This window comes from Elephas maximus, chromosome 3 (genome assembly GCF_024166365.1).
Source record: "Elephas maximus indicus isolate mEleMax1 chromosome 3, mEleMax1 primary haplotype, whole genome shotgun sequence".
NCBI classification, from domain to species: Eukaryota; Metazoa; Chordata; class Mammalia; order Proboscidea; family Elephantidae; genus Elephas; species Elephas maximus.
Genome location: NC_064821.1, coordinates 39,890,526 through 39,908,091, shown reverse-complemented (window position 1 = coordinate 39,908,091; position 17,566 = coordinate 39,890,526). Strand labels below are relative to the sequence as shown.

The 17,566-nt window shown below is 61.7% G+C and overlaps 1 protein-coding gene across 2 annotated transcripts; it reads left to right on the top strand.

The window, feature by feature from the left end:
* The first annotated feature begins 1,011 nt into the window (after positions 1-1,011).
* Positions 1,012-17,253, top strand: ACAP3 (ArfGAP with coiled-coil, ankyrin repeat and PH domains 3). Of its 2 annotated transcripts, XM_049877580.1 has the most exons (24): positions 1,012-1,163; positions 5,051-5,108; positions 6,121-6,240; positions 6,407-6,460; positions 7,503-7,561; positions 8,332-8,515; positions 8,645-8,752; positions 8,849-8,893; positions 8,979-9,074; positions 9,160-9,234; positions 10,930-11,042; positions 11,145-11,196; positions 11,470-11,570; positions 11,646-11,757; positions 12,058-12,266; positions 12,346-12,415; positions 12,513-12,607; positions 12,724-12,947; positions 13,114-13,221; positions 14,160-14,258; positions 14,365-14,585; positions 14,848-14,957; positions 15,041-15,151; positions 15,597-17,253. In XM_049877580.1, exons 1-24 carry the CDS (start codon positions 1,117-1,119, stop codon positions 15,742-15,744), a joined length of 2,619 nt encoding a protein of 872 aa, XP_049733537.1. In that variant the 5' UTR covers positions 1,012-1,116; the 3' UTR covers positions 15,745-17,253. The 2 variants fall into 2 exon arrangements, with proteins under 2 accessions (XP_049733537.1, XP_049733538.1); XM_049877581.1 differs by lacking the exon at positions 8,645-8,752.
* Positions 17,254-17,566: the final 313 nt, after the last annotated feature.

Here is a 17,566-nt window from a genome sequence, read left to right as displayed (position 1 = left end):
CGGGGGTGGAGGTGGGGGGTGGGGCCACGTTTGGGGAGCCAAAACCAAACCCAATGCCTCGGAGTTCATTGCACTCATTGTGGTTCTATAGGACCGACTAGAACTGCTGCGTCGGGTTTCCAAGGCTGTAATCTTTACGGAAGTAGCCCTGGTTGCTCAGTGATTAAAGCACTCAGCTGCTAACTGAAAGGTCAGCAGTTCAAACCCACCAGCCGCTACATGGGAGAAAGTTGTGGTAGTCTGCCTCTGTAAAGATTTACAGCCTTGGGAACCCTCAGGGGCAGTTCTATTCTGTCCTATGTGGTCGCTATGAGTTGGAATTGACTCGATGGCAGTGGATTAATCTTTATAGATGCAGACTGCCACATCTTTCTTCCGCTGAGTGGCTGGTGGGTTCTAACTGCCGACCTCTCCGTTAGCAGCTGAGCCCTTAACCACTGCGCCACCGGGCCTGGGGAGCGGCTGCAAAGTTCCGGCCCCCTGCGGAACGACCACTACAACCACTCGGTGATGCGCCCGCTCATGCACGCATGCACTCACTCATTCACTCGCTCACTCATTCACTCTTTCCCTTCTCACCAATCTCCCCGCCCCCCCCCCCCCCCCACCATGCCGCGCGGCTTTCTGGCCAAATCTTCCTAGCTTTGGGTTTTGCAAACGCCCGGAGTTGCGAGTTGCGCAATCGCTGCGCAATGGCGAGGATCGTTGCAGCGGGCGGGGGCGGTTCCAACTCCCCACCCACGGCTCCCGAAGCCCGATTTGCACTGGGCCAGCCTAACTTCTCCAAATCGGGCGACCGGGTCAGAGCCGGCCGCGTAAAAGGCTGCAGGGTGGGGCGTGGGCGACGCTCCTCGGCGGTGACAGCGCGCAGCGGGGGCGGGCGGCGGAGTTTGCCGACACTCCCCGGCAGTGACAGCGGGCGGCGCGCTAGGGCGGCGTAGTTTGCCGACGCTCCCTGGCGGTGACAGGCGGGGCGGGGCGGCCTGCGGCCTCATTCCGGGCGGGCGGGCGCCGAGCACGGCGCGGGCGGGACAAGCGGGCGGCGGCCGGGCGGGCCGAGGATGCCGCTCGGCGCGCCGCGGTCGTGAGCCAGCGAGCCGGCCGGCTGCCGCAGCCATGACGGTGGAGTTCGAGGAGTGCATCAAGGATTCGCCGCGGTTCAGGTGCGTGGGCCTGGCCTCAGTCCGGCCCAGGGATGCGCGTGGCCTTTTTGTGGCCAAGGAGCCGGCACCCCAGCCTCTTCCCTCTGAGCACCGGGGTGCCGGGAGGGGGATGGGTGGCGGGGAAGAGGGCGTCGATGCAGCCGTTGTGCCTGGTGAGAGAGGAAGGGGGTCAGTGCCGTGATGGGCAGAGCTGGACGGACCAGCCCAGAGACTGGTAGCCTGGAGGACCCCGCCTTGGACAAAGCCCGCAACTCCACGACTGCGCGACCCTCCCTCCACCCGGCTACCCATGCCCACCACCAGCTGGGAGGAACCGTAACAAAAGATGCCTCTTCTGCTGGTCACCTCGCACGGAGGATGTGTGCTGGGGGCGGGGCGCCGCCTGGGGGCTGGACCAGCCTGTAGCCCGCATCTTTGTCCGGCTGGGTAGCTGTGAGCAAGGCCACCTTTCTGTGGGAGTTTACACCCCCTTGTGTCTGCACCTTCATGCCATGGCCACCAGCACGAGGTTGAGCAGAAGGGTCTACACTCTCACGGGCCCTGGGTCCTGCCCTGGCCTGGGCCGTCTGGGTTCCAGTCTCCGTCTTGTTCCGTGTGTCCACAACAGTGCATGGGGGACAGGCAGCTGGAGCCAGACTGAGTCTGGGGTTGTCTGCTTAGCTGGGGTGAGGAGTGGCCTGTGTGACCTCGAGGGCCTGGAGGGGTGGGGCTACAGGAACCCACAGGACAGATAGGTCCGGGTTGGGGGCGGGGGGTGGTGGTGTTAGGGGCTGTGTCCACCCCTGGGTGTGTGGGTTTATCATTCCTGGGTGTGCAGGCATGCACACTGTGTGCACCACATCTTCACAGCATGTGCACATGTGTACTCTGCCTTACTCGTTGGACACTTAGCAAATGCTAAGGGAACGCCTCCTTTGTGCCAAGTACTGGGGTGTTTGCGCCTATGCGCCTGCTCAAATGCATCCTATCTGTGCGTGGTGCACACGCATGTGCTCTGCCACTCTGTGCACACCACCTGTGAGGCGTGGGTGAGCTGCGTCAGGCATGCATGACACACACATGTACGTGAGCGATAGGTGCCTCCGTGTGTGTGCAGAGGCCACCTCTCTGTAAAACATGCGTGGTATGTTTATCACACACATACGCACTGGGTCACTGAATACACATGTTCATGTGTGTCCTGTCACTAGCACACGTGTGCACTGTGTGGGCACACACATCTGCTGTGCCGCTGTATGCGTGCACATGTGATTGTGCATGGCTATGTGCATGAGCATGTGCGCTGTGCTTCTGTGCACATGTGTATTCGGTCATGCACGTGTGTGGTGAGGGCCCTGGGGGTGTGTCTGTGAGGGGCCTGGGTGTGAGTGCATCTGTACCTTGGTCATCAGAAGGCCTCTGGAGGCTGGGGTGAGGGATGCCCAGGGTGCAGCCCAGAGTAACCTCAGGCTATGGAGCAGGGGGACTAGGGATGACCCTCTACATTCTCCCATCTTCCATCTGTGATGATCGAGGGGGAGGGGTCTGGGCAGCTCAGGAATCCTGTGATCCTGGGTCCTCACTTGTCCCTGTCTGGCCAGAACCAGGGTTGTAGGGGAGCATTGTGGGTAGCTTTGCCCTTGTGCCCTGATCTGAAGCCTCCTGTTCCCCTTCCCTGTGTGGATGGGTCAGGGCTGACCCTGCCTTGAACATGAGGGGACAAGTCAGACCCAGGGAACACTGCACCTCATTTGCCTGGGGCCTTCCCTCCCACATTGGCTTAGGGGGTGCCCTGGCTGCCTGGCTGGCTCCTCCCAGTAGGGAGGGGCTGCCTGAGAAAGTGCCAATGAGGGGGAGTGGAGTGGGGTGTGGTGGGGTGGGGTAGTAAGGATGATTCAGACCTTGGTCCTCAGGGCAGCACACAGGAACTGGGCTGGGGGTGATCTAGGGTTGGGGCTGCCATCTGAGCTGGGATTGGACCCATCGTGGACCTCAGGTGCTGCCCAAAAGTGTAACTGGACTTCCCTAGCAGCCTGTCCTCCAGGCAGTGGGGGGTATTTGGTCACCAGGTCCAGCCCAGTGTGACCCCAGCTGCTTACTCCTGACAGGGGAGGGGGCTGTGAACAGCCTCAGTGGAGCCTGACAGTCCTCAGACTAGGGGTGGGCCAGGTTCTCTGACTGACTCTGTCTCGGTTGCAGAGGGGAGCTGCTGCCCCTTTTTGTGAGTGCCCCCTCCTCTGGGTGGGGCTTTGGGCCCTGAGTCACAGCTTTGGGGGAGGGGGCAGCTGGCACCTCACCCCCTGCCTCCTCAGAGAGGAGGCCTTTGGTCTCTGGGATTGGGAAGAGAGAGAGCAGAGGGGCATGGGGCTCCCAGGGCGGGGCTAATTTGCCCCAGCTCCCATTGCGGCCATACTTGGGGACTTCCAGGGCCTCAGGCCCCCTCGGGGGTAGCAGCTCTGCGTGTTGACCGCCCTCTCCCTCCAGGCCGCACTGCACTGGGAAGTGAGGCGCTCTGGGCAGTGGCTCCCTCTGCAGCCCCACCTCCTGGGTGGCTGGCCCCTCCCCTGCCCTACCCCCAGAGTGTCCAGGGGTGATAGGCCAGGCTGGGCTTACTGCTGGGGAGCCATTCTCCTGGGTGGGACGGGCCTTGGGGGAAATCCTGCCAGGACTACTTGGCTCTCTACGTGTCTGTTCTGCACCGCCCTCCCCCCCCATTCTCTTATCCCTTGGGAAGATAGGGACTGTTCAGAGAGGTGTAGACATCTCCTGGACTGGTAGCACCATGGAAGGTCCCTGCTAGCCCAGCCTGGGGAGTTCTGCTGTCTAGCTCCTCAATCAAGGAAGGTTACACCCACATGACCCCAGGCCCCTCCCCCTAGATTGGGAAATCCTAGGGCAGTAGTGGGTGTGGGGCCATCCCCCTGCCAATTCCCCTACCTGGGGCAGGGCCGCTCGCCCCAAGTTCTGCCTCCCTGAGCCCCAGCATCAGCCAGGCCTGAGCCCCACCCCTTGTCCTCATCCCCAGGAGTCCAGATGGGCCCAGCTCGCCAGCCCAGCAGCCGTTGGGGGTGGGGAGCAGACGGGATCCTGGCCCTTTTTCCCAATTTCCTGTTCCCGGAGCCAGTGGGGGGGGGGGGGGGCGGGGAGTCACGTGCCAGATCCATCTGCCTCTTGCCTTCCTTCCGGGGATTCTCTGTCGTGGCTTCTCTGGTGATGTCATGTGTTAACTCTTCACTCCCCAGGCAGCCCATTGTCAGGCTGTCCTGGGGGGCATGGGCTCTACTGAGGCCTGGCCCACCTTTCCCCTGGGGCAGATTCTGTGCCATGTGGTGTTTTGAGGTTTGGGGGCCTGGGGGACAGCCCCTTCTGTAGTTGGTCTGGGGTCTTGAGATGCTGCCTGGACAGACAGAGCTGCCACCTGACAACCCACACCCACAGGCCACCCGCCTCCCAGGGCCAGCCCTGAAGGAGTGGAAAGGTCAGGCCCCCAGGGGCTGTATCTGCTGTGGTCAGCCAGGCTGGGTTCACGGGCTTGTGTGTGCTCCACCGCCTGTGTGTATGGAGCTCCTGGCCTCTGTCGTCAGGGGCTGAAGGCTTGTCTGATTTTCTGTCGCCAGGTTGGGAGTCACAGCTAATCTGGCCTCTTCCTGCCTGGGGTGGAGGCGGGCACTGGGGCAGCTCCAGAGTCCCAGACCTAGGTCACAGACTGCCCCCACCTCCTCCCAGGGCCAGGCCTCAGTTTTCTGATCTGCCCACCTTCCCCACAGGGTCAAGGGACAGGGGTGAGGCATGGGAGTAGGTAGCAATGATGGACCCGTCCCCACTTCAGTCCCTGCGTGGGTCGATGTAGCTCTTGCCTGACCTCTGCTCAGAGCAGCTGCCCCACTCACTGGCCCATCTTTCTCCAGGGCGACAATTGATGAGGTGGAGACTGATGTGGTTGAGATTGAAGCCAAGCTAGACAAGGTGAGGGGGACCTGGAGAGTCCAGCGTCTCTGACCCTATGCCCAGCCTCGCCTCAGCATGCAGGGGGCCCCCTGAAGGGGCAGGCTCTGCCTTCCAGAGCATGGGTATTGGTGCCTACCTGCCCTTGTGTGGATGTGAACACACGTGTGTCATGATGTCCCACGCGTCCCAGGTGCATCTGCCACATGCACACACCTTCATCCACCCCGAGTCTCCTCCCATTAGGTGGGGGTGGACTTGGGGATCCCCAGACCCTCAGTGTTTTCCTGCCTAGTCACACTGTTCTCTGGATAGTACCTCAGTGTGACTGGGTGGGGCACTAAGGGCTGAGGCAGGAGACAGGGAAGGGGAGGGTCAGGATTCAGCACCTGTGAGCCCCCAGCCAGAGGGACCCTTCCCCTACTGCTGGTCCCGTGCCCCTCCCAGCCCTGGGCTCCCTGACTGGTCTCCCTCCTGTCCCACACTACTGGTCCCATGCCCCCCCACCCAGGTTTCCCTGACTGGTCCCCCCCCCCCGGCCCCTGGCTCTATACTACTGGTTCCATGCCCCCCCCACTCTGGGTTCCCTGACTGGTCCTCCCTAGCCCCATACTGCTGGTCCTGTGCCCCCCTATCCTGTATTCTCTGACTGGTCGCCCCCTCCAGCCCCACACTGCTGGTCCTGTGCCCCCTCCACCCTGGGTTCTCTGGCCCTGGCCTTTAGCAGAATCCCCTGCTTCTGGAGCTGAAGTCCAGGTGGTGCCCCCTGTCACCAGACTGTCCTTATACCCCTTGTCTGGTCCTGGAGGCTCCTCCCAGCTCCAGCCCCAGGCCCTCTGGAGCCCTGTGGGCTCAGGGGTGGCAGCCCCTTTCAGCCCCAGCCCCTGGCTGCTTAGGTGGCTGGTGGGCCCTGTTAAAACCTGGCCAGTTCAGGGGTCCCACTTTGGGGTGGTTCCCTGCGTGATTCTAGGCAGGTGCCGAATGGCGGGCCTAGAGAAACTTTGGTCCTTACTGTCTCCCTCCCCTACAACAGCTGGTCCGGCTCTGCAGTGGCATGATTGAGGCCGGCAAGGCCTACGTCACCACCAACAGACTCTTCCTGGGCGGTGTCCGAGACCTGTCCCGGCAATGCCAGAGCGACAGTGTCATTACGGTGAGGGGTACTGGGTGGGCACGGGATCGGGGGGACTAGCTCCAGGAGCAGATAGATGTCAGTGCCCAGCTGACAGTGCGGCTCTACGGCCTGGGTAGGGGGCCTGGGGTGGAGGCAGGGGGTTTATTGCCCAGTGTGGAGTCCCCTCACCCCATTTTCCCCCCAGGAATGTCTGCAGAGGTTCGGAGATAGCCTGCAGGAGATGGTCAACTACCACATGGTGAGCCCTACCGCCACAGTTCCCCTCCCCCCACAGCCCTGCCCCCCATAGCCCCTCAGGCCCCCCCCAACTGGGACGGAGCTCTCCAAATGGTTCACTGAGTGGAGGCCACATTTTGGCAGCTCCAGGGTGTGGGTAGCTGCCCCTGATAGCCAGTGGGTGGGGTCGGGGGACCCCACCGAAGGGCTCTGCTGTGTGCCAAGTAAGGGCCAGACAACGGGGGGGTACCTGGATCTTCAAGGTAACCCCAGGTGGGGACACAGCCCAGGCCCAGGCAGAGGGTCTCCAGGCAGGCCTGGAAGCCTCTCTTAGCTGACCCCGTGGCCTCTGGAGGACCCACTACCACCAGGGCTGGTGTCCCTGACTGCCTGAGACCTGAGCAAAGAAAGACCAAGCACATGGGTGGTCCAACCCTGGCCTGGGAACTAGAGCCCCAGACTAAACATCCCCCACCCCTGGGGAAGTTCAGAAATAAACTTTGTCTGTCTGTCTGTCTGCCTGCCTGCCTGCCCCAGATCCAGGGCCCAGCCCTGCAACCTGATTCTGGGTCCAATCAGTGCTGGAGGGAGCCCGGAAGACCCCTCCAGCTCCTACTCCGTCCCCGCCCCCTCCCTGGCCAGGTGCCCTTAAGGGCTCCAGGCTCCAACTTGAGGCCTTCCCCCTGCAGCCCCAGCCGACAGCTGGTGGTCATCCTCAAAGCCACTTTCAGGTCAAGGAGGGCAGGGTCTCATGGTGCTCCCCATCTGGGGGCCGTGAAGTGGGCCCATCAGAGCAGCTCTGGTCTCAGCCTGGCAGAGAGCCCAGAGGGGGATGGGCAGGTGGTCACAGCTGTTGCCTCTGGGCACCAACCCCACTCCCCCTGGGGTCTTTTTTTGGGCGGGTCTGTCGGGGGGGGGCTGTACCCTTCCCTGGCTAAGCTGGGGGCCCAGACAGGGCTGGGGGGCTTTCCCAGGCCTGGTTCTCATCTGGGGGCTCAGGGACCTTGCTTTTGGGGCCTTGTGGGGACAGTCTCCTAATGCCCCCCACCCTCCCACATCCCCAGATCCTGTTTGACCAGGCCCAGAGGTCCGTGCGGCAGCAGCTCCACAATTTCATCAAAGAGTGAGTGTTCCCTATGGGCCCAAGACCTCAGGCTTCTCCTGGCTCTGAGATCCTCTCCTGGGCCAACGTCCTCCTCCTGGTGAGGCAGAATGGGAACCATGACACTCACCAGGGAACTGCACCAATGTCGGGTTGAGACCTGACGCTGGAGGGAGGAGCAGCACATGGCTGTGCACCACCTCCTGGAGGGCTGGGGCTGCCCCCAGCCAGGTGACCTTGGCTTGCAGCCCCAAGGCTGGGTGGGGGCTCATCAAGGGCAAAGGCTGGGACGTCATCAGGGCTGGGTGCCCAGGAAAGAGCGGTTCTAGGTGGGGACACCTATGGTGATCAGGGAGGGCTTTTAGCAGCGGATGGGGCAAGGTGGCATGTGACCTGTGTGGAGAGACAGCATCATGATCCCTAGGGGAAATCTAATATCAAGTATGTGCAGTTGGAGTGCATGTGTGGCACCCAAGTGCAGAGGTGGCTTTAGATAGGTGAGTCTGGAGTCCAGAGGAAGGCTGAAGGTCTGCCTGAGATGGACCAAACTGTGGAAGGGAGGTAGGAGACTGAGGGGGAAGGAAGGCCAGGCTGGTGATGGCTGAATGTGACCTGGGCAGGAGTGGTTGCGGGGGCGAGGAGGGGAAGCCAGCAGGACCAGAGAGTGTGGAAGGAGCAGGAGGGGAGGATGAGGAAGGAGACTGAGAAGTGGCACAAAGGAGACCTCACGGCACTTGTGCCAGTATGCACCCCTCCCCCTGACCTCTGACCACTAACCTCATCGGCCCCAGGGATGTGCGCAAATTCAAGGAAACCAAAAAGCAGTTTGACAAGGTACGCGAGGACATGGAGCTGTCCCTGGTGAGGAATGCCCAGGCGCCTCGACACCGGCCCCACGAGGTTGAGGAGGCCACAGGCGCCCTGACCCTCACTCGAAAGTGCTTCCGCCACCTGGCACTGGACTATGTGCTGCAGGTCAGTCCCAGGGGGTGGAGCAGCTCCTCCTGAAACAGTGGGAGGGCTTCCTGCAGGAGGCAGTGGGTGGGGACAGAGATGCCAGGTCCTGTGAAACTGGGCAGGGGACAGCTAGTGTGTGATGCCCAGGTCAGGGCCGGAGGTGGAGACGAGCCTGGCTGTATTACCAGTGGGAGCAGACACAGGGGCTCCAGGACCGTGGGAGGAAGGAGTTGGCACAGGTCCTCGGAGCTGAAGGTAACCTGGGGTTACAGGGAACCAAAAGCAGCCCGAGTGGACTCTGGCAAGGTACATCCCTGACACCCCTCACCTGTTCACTCCCTCTTCTGGCAGATCAACGTCCTCCAGACCAAGAAGAAGTTTGAGATCTTGGATTCCGTGAGTACAGGGTCAGGGTGGATGGCTGCAGGTGTCTACTGCCAGCTAGGGCAGGCCTCACCTGTGTCCCCTAACCCCCCTGCAGATGCTGTCATTCATGCACGCCCAGTATAGCTTCTTCCAGCAAGGCTACAATCTCCTGCACCAGCTGGACCCCTACATGAAGAAGCTGGCTGCTGAGGTGAGCCGTGGGAAGGGTCGAGCCAGTGCAGGTTCTCAGGGAGGAGGGTGCCCACTGCCCTCCCTGATGCTGGGCCCGCCCACAGCTGGACCAGCTGGTGATCGACTCAGCTGTGGAGAAGCGGGAGATGGAGCGCAAGCATGCTGCCGTCCAGCAGAGGGTGAGGCCCGGCCCCCTCACCCCACACTGTATGTGTGTTTGCGTGGGCCCCATTGCCTCTTGTCTCCCCCTACCCACCTCCTGACCTCAGGGAGCCCCACCCTAGCAGACACATGGCTCCACTCACCAAGCCATGTGTGTGTAGGGGGGCATTGTCACTCATCCCCTACCGCCCCCCCACCTCAGGGAGGCCCACCCCAGCACACACAAGGTGCAGCCTTTGCCCCAGGCCTGCCCACCTCGCCCCAGTCACATCCACTCTGCCATGCTATTCTTGGGTGTGTGGGAGCCAGGAGGAGAGGGCCTTGAGGGGCCTCTGACATGGTGGGATATGAGGGGCTGTGGGCACGTAGTGGCCTGGGCTGGGTTGGGTGGGGCAGATGCTGTGGTTTGAGCTGGGTCTCTGGGATTCAAAGGAGCCCTGGTGGCAAGGTGGTTAAGCGTTCCGCTGCTAAACGGAAAGGTTGGTGGTTTGAACTTTCTCAGCTGCTCCAGAGGAGAAAGATGTGGAAGTCTGCTTTTATACAGATTACAACAGCCTTGAAAACCCTATGGGGCAGTTCTACTTTATCCTATAGGGTTGCTTTATGAGTCAAAACTAACTACAAAGGGTTGGGTTTTGGTTTTCCCTGGGGTCCTGCTCCCTCCTGGGGGCCAGGGGTGCCTTAAGCGCTGGCTCATTCTGGGGCCTCTGCTTGCTTGCCAGACAGCTGCCCCCGCAGCAGCCGAGGGGAGAAGTGGGCGGCAGGCGGGGGAGCGGCTATTTCGGGACTACATAGAGGCCTGTGGGAGTTGGGGGCGGTGCCGGCTATCAATCCCTGGGGGTGGGGCGGGCTGGGGAGGGGCTGTCAATCCCTGGGTCAGGGGCGGGACTGGGTGCTGGATGGGGCTGTCAATCTTTTGGAGCTGGGGGGCGGGGTGGGTGGCACTCACCGGCTCTCTCCCTCCCCCCACCCCGCCCTGCAGACGCTGCTGCAGGTAAGTGAGCATCCACTCTTTGGGTGTGTGGGGGTGGGGATGGGGCACACCAGGCTGGGTGGGTCCTCTGGCCTCCCACCCCCCCACCCCCGGGCATTTCAGCACCAAGGACACCTCCGCTGGCCCCAGAGCTCTGATCTGGCAGGACGCCCTTGAGGACTGTCTCCGGCACCTGTGTGCACACGGGTATGAGCAGCGGCTGGCACCAGCAGGACGTGGGCTGAGCCTGGACCATGGCCTGTGGGGGCAGCAGCAGCTGTCCCTGCCTCTCCCATCCAGGCTGGGAGCAGGTGCGGGCCTTTCTCTCCTCTGGCCCGGCCTCCAGGCCCACCGCACTCTGACACACAGGGCTTAGTGGCCTCAGCGTAAAAGGAGCTCTGTCAGGCGCTAGACGACAGGCCCAGCTGGTGGCATGAATGGGCTCAGGATGTGGAGGGGGGCAGCTTCCTTCCTGGTCCCAGAGCCTGTTTGTCATTCTGAGACTGAGGAGGCAGGCCAGTGCTAAGGCCCCAGCTGTGAGTGACAGAGATTGTCCCCCCTGGGGGTTTCAGAACCCAAACATGAGGGTCAGGAAATGTCAAGGGTTTCATGTCTGAGAGCATATATGGTCATGTCTATACATGTGGCCTGTGTGGCCACCCCAACAAGTACCCACTGCAGCTTCACATGGGGGAGGGGATAGGGGGACACTGCTGAGGGCCAGGCCTGACCTCCCCAGGACTTCTCCTATGACGAGTCCAAGGCAGAGTTTGACGTGGATGCGCCCAGCGGTGTGGTGATGGAGGGTTACCTCTTCAAAAGGGCCAGCAACGCCTTCAAGACATGGAATCGGTGAAGGCCTGGAGCAGGCGGGGTCGGGGGGCAGGCTGGGGTGGGCTGGAGGAGAAATGGGGGCAGCTCTGCTTGACCCCTGAATCCCACTCACTCTACCAGGCGTTGGTTCTCCATTCAGAACAGCCAGCTGGTTTACCAGAAGAAGCTCAAGGTGAGCATTGGGGATGGGCTGGGATCAACACTGGCTGGGTCCCTCTCCTACATGGACCATGGGTGGGCTGGTGAGTGGGGCCAGGACAAGCTAAGGACATTTATGGGCACCAAAGCCAAATGGTCAGGGGTCCAGAGGGTTGGAGATAGGACTTAGAGTGCTTAGGGCCCAGATGGTCCGTGTCTCTAAGTCTAAGCAGTAAATGGTAGTCAGGGTGGGGCTAGGGGCTGGGTCGGGATGCTGAGCTGGGGCCAGCAGTGGTTCCACCCGCAGGACGCACTGACTGTGGTGGTGGACGACCTTCGCCTCTGCTCCGTGAAGCCCTGCGAGGACATCGAGCGCAGATTTTGCTTTGAGGTCGTGTCGCCCACCAAGTGAGAAGGTGAAGCCTGGGGGTGGAGGGTGGGGGGTGCCCGTGCCCATCTGGCCTGAGGGTCCCTTGCCTTCAGGAGCTGTATGCTGCAGGCCGACTCAGAGAAGCTGCGGCAGGCCTGGGTTCAAGCCGTGCAGGCCAGCATCGCCTCCGCCTACCGGGAGAGCCCAGACAGCTGCTACAGTGAGGTGTGCCCTCCCCGCGCTCTGCACACGTGTGCACACACTCAGGGCTGCTGTGAGATGACCCCTGCAGGCTGCACGCGTGTGTGTGCGTGTGAGCACATGTGTGTGGATGCATACCTGTGGATGCATGCATGTGTGCGTGTGTGAGCACATGTCTATGCAGGCTTTTGCTTCAGGGGCTTTGGCCTCTGCTGGCTCCTTTGATTGAGGAGGAGGAGGGGTCCTGGTAGGGAAACTGAGGTACAGGTGAGCCTGACACCCTGTTGGGCTGAGCACTCCCCACTGCTCCCCCCTCGCCCCCAGAGGCTGGACCGCACTGCATCCCCATCCACGAGCAGCATTGACTCTGCCTCAGACTCGAGGGAACGAAGTGCCAAGGCTGAGAGCACCTTGCAGCGTGTGCAGAATGTGGCTGGCAACAGCCAGTGTGGTGACTGCGGCCAGCCAGACCCCCGCTGGGCCAGCATCAACTTGGGCGTGCTGCTCTGCATTGAGTGCTCGGGCATCCACAGGTGGGTACTGGCAGTGGGTGGACCTGGGCATGGGGCAACAGGTGAATACCTTGACTCAGTCCTGTCCCTCACCTTCCAGGAGCCTGGGTGTTCACTGCTCCAAGGTGCGGTCCCTGACACTAGATTCATGGGAGCCAGAGCTTCTGAAGGTGGGTGTGGGGGTTGGGTGCAGGCCACTGGGCCACTGCAGGGCTGGGTGCCAGGGTCTGCAAGCTGCAGCTGACACCCGGTGCCTGTCTACCACAGCTAATGTGTGAGCTTGGGAACAGCACTGTGAACCAGATCTACGAGGCCCAGTGTGAGGAGCTGGGTAGCAAGAAGCCCACGGCCAGCAGCCCTAGGTGAGGGGGGTCCACTTGGCTGGGCCAGGGAGCCTTGACAGACTTAGGTGAGGGGGGTGTGGCCTGTCAGGCTCAGGTGCCCCACCTGAGTCCACCTGACGTTTGCCCCGGTCTAGGCAAGACAAGGAGGCCTGGATCAAGGACAAATACGTGGAAAAGAAGTTCCTGCGGAAGCTGCCAGTAGCGCCGGACCGGGAGGTGCGAGCTGACAGGGAGTCAGGCCCCCTGCATCGGCGGGCGCAGAAGTGCCAGCGGCACCACAGCTCCCCCCAGGCCCCCACCCCGCGTCGCAAGGTCCGGCATGAGCCATCCCTGCCCTCTGTCGTGGCCCTGTCCTCAGGTACCAGGCTCGCCCAGCAGGCTGCATGCTCACCAAACCCCAGATCCCAGGTGGTTGGGTGGGACGCAGGTGCTCACAGGTCCAACCCCCAGCACAACCTGGGGTAGCCCGTCTCACTCCAGACCTCAGTTTCCCCATCTGAACATGTCGTTTTGCCTCCTTGCAGCCAGCACTTTGGAGCGCAAGTTCCGCCGGGATTCCCTTTTCTGCCCGGACGAGCTGGACTCCCTCTTCTCCTACTTTGATGCAGGGGCTGCTGGGGCGGGTCCACGCAGTAAGTCTTCGGTAGCCCCCCTCATCCTCCTGCCACCCATGCCCTCAGGTCCAGCCAGGTGAGCAAAGCTGGGGCCACGGTCCTTTGGAGGGCTTGCCTCCAAGGGCAGGACTTGCCTGGAGGGTGCCCAGATCTGGATAGTCACTGCCATCTGCAGGAGGGATTAGGCTGGGGATCCAGTGTTGCAAAGAGGCTGGTCTAGAGGTAGAGAGAATTTGGGGGTCAGTGGGGTTATGAATCGAATTGACTCAGCGGCAATGGGTTTGGTGGGGGCTAAGCCTGGGACAGTATCTTGAGGGCTGATGATATGTTGGCCTCGAGGTCAAGGCCAGGGTTGATATGATGTGTGCAAGCGTGTGTATGTGAATGCATGTGTGGCTATGTGTACACAGCTATGTATGTGTGAATGTGATTTGTGAATATGTGAATGGCTGTGTGCACCCACGTGTGTGTGCGCACCCAGAAGTATGTGTCTGTGTTTGTGTGCACACCCACGTGCGTGCTGGGGAGCCTTGGCACTGGTATGCAGGAGCTGGCTCACGTGCATCTTTTCCCATCTTTGCTTGGAATCGGCTGGTGGGCATCTTTATACACCACAGAAATTGGCGCATGCTACAACCTAGGCCCCCAACCTAGGGCTGGTTGTTAAACGTTTATCAGTGCCCATTGGCCTAGGACACTGTGCAGCGTTTTCCTGGGCCGTGTGGGCAGAAGGTACCTGACAGGGACCCGGAGCCAGGAGCCGTCAGGGATGATGGGAGCCACGCGGGGGTGATAGTGGGCAGCAGAGGGCGCTGCTGCACCCTCTCAAAGCCTGCAGCTTGCTTGGCGTCAGGCTGTCCTCGGTTGGGTTGTGGCTCTACCTTTCCCCCCAGGGCTCCCTGGAGGAGCCCGGGGCCTGCACCGCTCAGGAACCCCTATGCCCGTGGACCCCACAGGTCTGAGCAGCGACAGCGGCCTAGGCGGCAGTTCAGACGGCAGTTCCGATGTACTTGCCTTCGGCGTGGGCTCGGTGGTGGACAGCGTCACAGAGGAGGGTGGGTGCGCGCCCCCGGCTGCACCTGGGGCCCCTCCCCTGCCCGGGGCGGCCCCCAGAGCTCCCCCTGGTCACGTCGCTGCCCTTGACTGCACCCATCCCTACAGAGGGCGGGGAGTCGGAGGCGTCCAGTGGCGAGGCAGATGGGGAGGCTGAGGCCTGGGGCCTGGCTGACGTGCGCGAGCTGCACCCCGGGCTCCTAGCGCATCGCGCTGCGCGCACCCGCGACCTTCCCGGGCTAGCCGCGGCACTGGCCCACGGGGCCGAGGTCAACTGGGCTGACTCAGAGGATGAAGGCAAGACGACACTGGTCCAGGCTGTGCTTGGGGTGAGTGGAGGGGTGGTGGGATCCAGGGCACCGTGTGGGAAGAGTCATGGGGCTTATTTGCATAATTTGACACATATTTGCATAATTTGGCTGTATTTGCATATTCCTGGCCCGTCCTTCTGTGGCACTCACACGAAGGCCCCTTGTCCTCCAGTGGAGACCAGGCTTGGACCTGGTTAGGGTGCCCATTGCTGGATCAGGTGCGGGGGGCAGTAAGGGGCACATTTCTCCCGGCTAGGCCTGACCTGTCCTCACTTTGCAGGGCTCCTTGATCATCTGTGAATTCCTTCTTCAAAACGGAGCTGATGTGAACCAAAGAGACAGCCGGGGGCGAGCGCCCCTGCACCATGCCACGCTCTTGGGCCACACTGGGTGAATGCCCCACGCTGCCTGTGTCCCCAGGCCCTGCTGTCACACACAGGGCCTGCCCCAACTCACCCCCTCCTGCCCCACAGCCAGGTCTGCCTGTTCTTGAAGCGGGGGGCTGAGCAACACGCCCTGGACCATGACCAGCAGGACCCACTGAGCATTGCAGTGCAGGTGGCCAATGCAGACATTGTCACCTTGTGAGTGTGGGTGGAGTCTGTGGGGTGGGAGTCTGTGGGGTGGGTATGGGCAGGCAGGGCCAAGTTCTCACAGGGGTTGATTCCCAGCAGGTTCCTGGGGCTGGGTGGTCCATGGGGCAGCAGGGAATTGGTGAGGCTGGGGTCCTCACAGGGCAGGGTGGGGCAGAGTTGGGATTTGTTACAGGTGGGGAGCCTTGGTAGTGTAGTGGTTAAGAGCTACAGCTACTAACCAAAAGGTAAGCAGTTCAAATCCACCAGTCGCTCCTTGAAAACCCTATGGGGCAGTTGTACTCTGTCCTATAGGATCGAAATGAGTCAGAATCTACTCGATGGCAACGGGATTGCCGGCGTGGTCCTCGTGACTGGGCAGGGTCTGGGGTGGGTCTGTAGTAAGGGTCCTTCCTGGGTAGATGCTGGGCGTCTGTCTCATGATGCCGGCCCCCAGGCTCCGTTTGGCGCGCATGACTGAGGAGATGCGTGAGGCCGAGGCGCTACCAGGCCAGCCGGGCCTGCTGGCGGGCAGCAGTCCTACCGAGCTCCAGTACCGCCGGTGCATCCAGGAGTTCATCAGCCTCCACCTGGAGGAGAGCTAGGGCCGGGCCGGCCGGGCAGCTGAGGGACCCCTCCCCGGCACCCGGCCGCCGGCCTGGCCACCCTGCATGCCCCTGGAGACCCCGGCCCTGCCCACCCCTGGCCCTGCCTGTGATGACACCTGGGCCCACTTCCGACAGCTCCCATGCTGGGTGCTCCTGGTGCACTGCTCGCCCACCCTTCCCTCCTCAGAACTGCCTAGACCCCCTGGGAGGGGAGAGGGACCCCGGCACTGAGTCTTCTCAAGCTCTAGGCTTTCCCAGGGTGGGAGGCTGAATCACCTGGTACCCCCTCACCTTTCCTGGGGACCCTCTGTCCTCAAGTAACCCATGCCTTCCTCTGGGCTCTGGGTTGCTCACACCACAGACCACTCAAGGCGTATGTCACTTTGTGCCCTCTTTGCCCTCGGGGTCTGGGTTACCTCATGTGTACCCATCAGACCTGGGGACCAGGTCACCTTGTGGGGCCCATGTCACCTTGTGCCCTTTCTGTCCTCAGAGCCTGTGTCACCTTGTGCCCTCTCTGCCCTGGGGCCTGGGTCACTTTGTGGAACCTGGGTCACCTCACAGGACCTGTGTTACTTCCTGCCCTCTGTTCTCAGAGCCTGTGTCACCTCGTGCCCCACGTTTACTGTCCCAGAACACTGGCCTGCCAGTTGAGTCCCTTCTACAAGCCCCCAGAGCTCCTCCTTTAGGCCCTGAGGCCCGTGGCTGGCCACCAGTGCCTTGCCAGGGCAGGGAGGGGCAGCCCATCCAGGGATCAACCCCATGTACCTCACTTAGTGACCCCAGCACCCAAGCTGGGCTGCGAGGGTGCTGAGTAGGTGGGGCTTTGACCTGGGGCTTCAGCCCCTGCTGGACGCTGGCGTCCTGAGCCACGTGGCTGGCCACGCAGGCCCACGGGGCAGGACGGCCACAGGCCCGTCCCTGCCCCCTCGGGAGGCACCTTCTCCGGTACTCGGACCAGAGCCCTGCATAAAGCAACTTTGGCACTTTCCACCCGCATCCGATGTCTTTGTTACGGCTGAGCGGGTTTTCTACGACACCCTCTTTTGGACTGTCTTGCATCTTTTCTCTGTGGACTCTCGAGGACCCCCTGCCCCAGCTCTGCCTGCAGCCTGGCCCTGCCCCCACCAGCCTCGCCCCTTAGGCTGGGCCTTCAATGGGGCCAGGAGTGTCTCAGCAACTGTGGGACCCACCGTTTTCTGGGGGGGCCTTTGTTTCCCTTTTCTAGACGATAGGCCTGGGGCAGTGCCTGGGCCCCCTCCACAACGATGGGCCCTTGGTCAGGCCAGTCAGCTGGTCACTATGCAAAATGCTGTGCGGAGAGGCTCAGTGGGTGGAAAGGCTGACCTGGGGCACCCCCAACTCCCTTGCCCAATGGCTGTGAACCCTGAAGAGAAAATTAACTCTTTCATTTCTCCCTGCTTGAGCCCCACCCACTTCCTCTGGATCACACACTGTTAATAAACCTCTGCCGCTTGCCATGTTGTCTGCTCATTGGCTCAACTCCCACACTCTGCTCTGTTTCTGGTCCCACCCTTCCCTGCTTCCCTTTGGGGGAACTGAGTAGGACGGGACCAATATCCCTTCCCCAAAACAATGCCACTTGGGCTTGGTCAGGCTGGAGAATCCAGCCCCCACCTGCCAGATGCCTGACGGGGCTTCACTGATGAACAGACTCCTGACACCCCCAGCCTCCTCTGGAAGGGGTGAGAGGATAACACCAAGGGGAGAAGATGGTCTGGGCTAGTTCTGTTCCCTGGGCCTGCAAGCTGACCCTTTGCCCAGTGCCACTCCTACCCACCTCCCATCCTCCGGTCTA